Raw genomic sequence first — 3,742 nt, 5'->3', positions numbered from 1 at the left:
GGAGAAGAGGCAGTTTCTTCAGGGAGGTTCTTCCCTGTCACAGCTCCCCTCACACCTGAGCTGAGAACTCACTCCCCTGCTCTATGACCTAATGCTCTCTCTGTCTCTCACCCTCCACCCTGTCTCTCTTTAGGTCTATTTCCTCCTTCCACTTTCTCTGTCCCTCTAGGTCTCTGACCTCACTTCCCCAGCCTGAGGTGTGTTTTCCCTTTTTGTATTGTTTTCTTCTCTCTGATCCTCCTTGGATTGTTGACTTGATCTTCCTTTTTCTTTAATTCTGAGTTTCTCACTTTCTGTCTTGTTCATAACCTTCTGCACATTTCTATCTATTACCTATCGATTGATCTGTCTATCTACTACCTGTCAATCTATCAATAATCTATCTGTAATCTATATCTATGTATCATGTATCTCTCTCTCTCTCAATTTTCTGTCTCTCTATCTATCCACCATCTATCTATTATCTATACCTATGTATCATCTGTCTATTCCCTCTCTATCTGTCTGCCTCTGTGTCTCTATGTATCATCTACGTATCTATGTATCTATCTACCAATCTGTCTATCGATCCATTTATCTATCTATCTAATCTATCATCATCATCTCTATGTATCATCTATCAAACGCCATCTAAGTATCTATAACCCATCCACTACCTATCATCTACCTATTTATCATCTATCTATATCTATCTACCCATCTACCATCTGTCTCTTTCCATCTCCTTGTCTTTCTCTGCCTCTCAGTCTCTCTACTTCTATTTGGAATCTCTGCAATCAATCCCCACATCTTTATCTATCTCTGTCTTTGTGCCCCTCCCTCAGGGTTCTGATTTTGGAGCTTTTCTCTGCTTCCTCCCATCATTCTCTCCACTCCTCTGCCCTCTCTTCTGTCTCTTTATGTGTCTGTGAGTCTCTCAGTCCCCTTCCTCTGGCTCATTCTCTGTGTGTTTATGTCTTTGCTTTTTGATGTTCCTGATTTCTCTCTGTGTCTCTCAGTAATCGATCATATGTGGGATTATGTGGAATCTGAGCCTCCGAATCCAGTGTGGGGACCCCAAGTACACACAGCATACAGGGGTTGGTGTTCTGGGGCCACGATATCCTGGGATGATGACTCTCCACTGTACAGAAGGCAGAGGTGTCAGAACAAACACGGCATCTGTAGGTGCCACAAGGTCTGAGGCCACAGGTGCTGACTCAGGACAGAAATATGGGTGTCCTTGGGTTCTCCTGGTAGAAACGCTTTGTGGAGGTAAAACAGAAATGAAGTTTCTAACCTGTGCCAAGTCTCTGAGCAAAATCAGCACAGAAGGACGCCTCTCTCTGGGACATGTCTGTCTGTCTGGGTGTCCCCTTTAACTCTTTCTCTCTTTTCTACCTCCCTGTATCCCCCCTGTGTCTGTCCTCTGTTATGACACCTGGTCTGTACTTGTGTCTCCTGTTTCTCTGTCTCTGTTGGTACAGACCTCGCCAAGTGAGTCTTTCTCCATAAGAATCCCACACTCATCTTCCTCATGACAACCCGGGGCTTCCAAGTCCTGGATCATTCACTCTGTGTCCCGGTGACAATGAGAAGAATGTCTGGACACTCTCACCTGTGATCACGATGTCCAGGGGGTCACTGGGAGCTGACAACACATAGTGGGAGTGAGTGACAGAACCGTAGCATCTGTAGGTCCCTGCAAGGTCAGACGTCTTGGAATTGATGGAATAGTTGGCCTGGGAACCCCCACCATGGAGCTCTCCAACAAGGTGCAAGGGCTTCTCAAAGGTCACCTCACGGTGCAGAAAGAAGTGCTCAAACACGGTATCTGAGGAACATTTTAGGGTGACCGTCTCTCCTGATTTCACCAGGGGACCTGGGAGGGCCAGGAGGGAAGGTTTTTTGTGGACTCCTAGAAAGAGAGGTTGTGAGTTTAGAAGGCGTCTCCCTTTGTCATCATATCCATGGCACCTGGAATGAGTGAGGGTTCCCCTCCAGGCTGTCTGTCTCTCTCCTTCCTCTCTGTGTCTCCCTGTCTTTTATCCCCTTGTGCAGGTCCCTTCATCTGTGTCCCTCCCTCTTCTCTGTCCGTCTGTCTCTACTAGCTTCGGACGCCCTTCCCACTGGGCTCATCCTCATCTCTTAGGCTGTTGTATCTGTTTCCCACTCATCTCTTTCCTGCTGTCTACGTGGGGGTGGAAGAGGAACCATGGCAGGCTGCATGTCCAGGCTCTTAGCAGCCTGATTCCATCTCTTTTGGACAAACTGGAGTCCCTGGCAGGAGGAATGAACTGATCAGTAAGGCAGGCACCAGTGTCCACACTTCCTGTTCCTGGTGGGGATTGGGAGCCTCTCCTGCCATGCCTGTGCCTTCTCCATGGCCTCAGCTTCCACAGGTTGGCTCCTGGTGCAGGTTCGAGGAGCATCGACCCCTCCCTATGTGGATGGAGCCTGGTGGTGGCATCAGCGTCCCGCCCTTCCTGATCTTGGGGTTGCCAACCTTCTCTTTGTTTGGTTTCTTTAATTAATTGATTAATTAATTGATTTTTGAGACAGAGTGTCACTTTTTCACCCAGGCTGGAGTGCAGTGGTGTGGTCTTGGCTCACTGCAACTTCCTCCCGGATTCAAGCGATTGAATCCAGTCGTTGGTTTACTCGTGCCCACCACAGTGCCCGGCTATCGTTGTTTGGTTTCTTAACTCGTCCTTGAGCTGGTTCCTGTGTTGGTTTCCTGTTACTGCTGCAGAAAATTATCCCAAACATGGCAGCAGGAGAAACACACTGACCCTTCCACTTCTGGAGACAGAAATTGGATCCAGTTCTCCCTAAAAACAAGGCGTCTACACAACTGTGTTCCCTCTGGAGACTCAGCAGAGCGGTTCTCTTGACTTCTCCAGCCCGTAGAGGCCACCTGCCATTGTGACTTGTGGCCTTCCTCCACCTTCAAAGCCCACAGTGGTTGATGGAGTCTCCCACGACGCTGCTCTAATACCCACTCTCCTCATCCTCCTCCTCTCACGAGGACCCTTGTGATTACACTGAGCCCAGTGGGACAGTCCAGGCCATCTCCCCATCTCAAGGTCAACTCGTCAACAACCTGAGCTCTATCTTCCCCTTCAGTCTCCTGCCCTATAACATAAAGAGTCACAGGCTCCAGGGATTAGAATGTAGCCATATTGGGGACAGTTTTTCTTCCCATCATAGCACCCATTTCCGTGTATTCAATTCCCCTGTACCCCAAAGACAGTGAGGTCCTGGGTGATGGGACCCTGACGGACACCCCCAGCAGAAGCTCTGGGATTCAGGAGGTGGGACAAGGAGAAGCCCAGACAGGAGCCCTCTGACCTGTGACCATGATCGCCAGGGGGTTGCTGGGAGTCGACCACTCAGTGAGGGAGTGCGTGTATGAAGCCCGACATCTGTAGGTCCCTGCGTGTGCCGGGGTCACAGGGCCCATGAGGAAGCTCTCCTGGAATATTCTGCTGTGGAAGATGGGAATGTGGCTTCTGTCGTCTTTGTACAGAGTGAAGTTGTTAAACCCACCACGATAGTGACACCGAAGAGTCACGTTTCCTCCCTGAGGCACCACAGGGCTGGGCCAGGCAGACAGGAAGGGCTTGTCCTGATCACCTGGGGGAGAAGGAGGCGCTGCCTTAGAGAGGAGGATGTGGAGTCACCCGTCCCTCCGTGTGCTCAGAAGATTGTTCCCCTTCCATGTTTCTAAGGCTCCTACCACACCTGGGTGTCCAGGGCTACA

At 49.8% G+C, this 3,742-nt stretch overlaps 1 protein-coding gene across 1 annotated transcript; it reads right to left on the bottom strand.

Annotated features, from left to right (window-relative positions):
* Window positions 1-1,514: 1,514 nt before the first annotated feature.
* Window positions 1,515-3,615, bottom strand: LOC112617793 (killer cell immunoglobulin-like receptor 3DL2; the record flags this gene model as incomplete). Its single annotated transcript, XM_025374473.1, has 2 exons — window positions 1,515-1,897; window positions 3,331-3,615. Coding segments are annotated over 2 exons (668 nt in total), but the record flags the coding sequence as incomplete, so codon positions are not given.
* Window positions 3,616-3,742: the final 127 nt, after the last annotated feature.

This window comes from Theropithecus gelada, unplaced genomic scaffold, assembly GCF_003255815.1.
Source record: "Theropithecus gelada isolate Dixy unplaced genomic scaffold, Tgel_1.0 HiC_scaffold_4395, whole genome shotgun sequence".
In the NCBI taxonomy this organism is placed as follows: Eukaryota; Metazoa; Chordata; class Mammalia; order Primates; family Cercopithecidae; genus Theropithecus; species Theropithecus gelada.
This window is presented reverse-complemented; position numbering and strand designations above follow the sequence as displayed.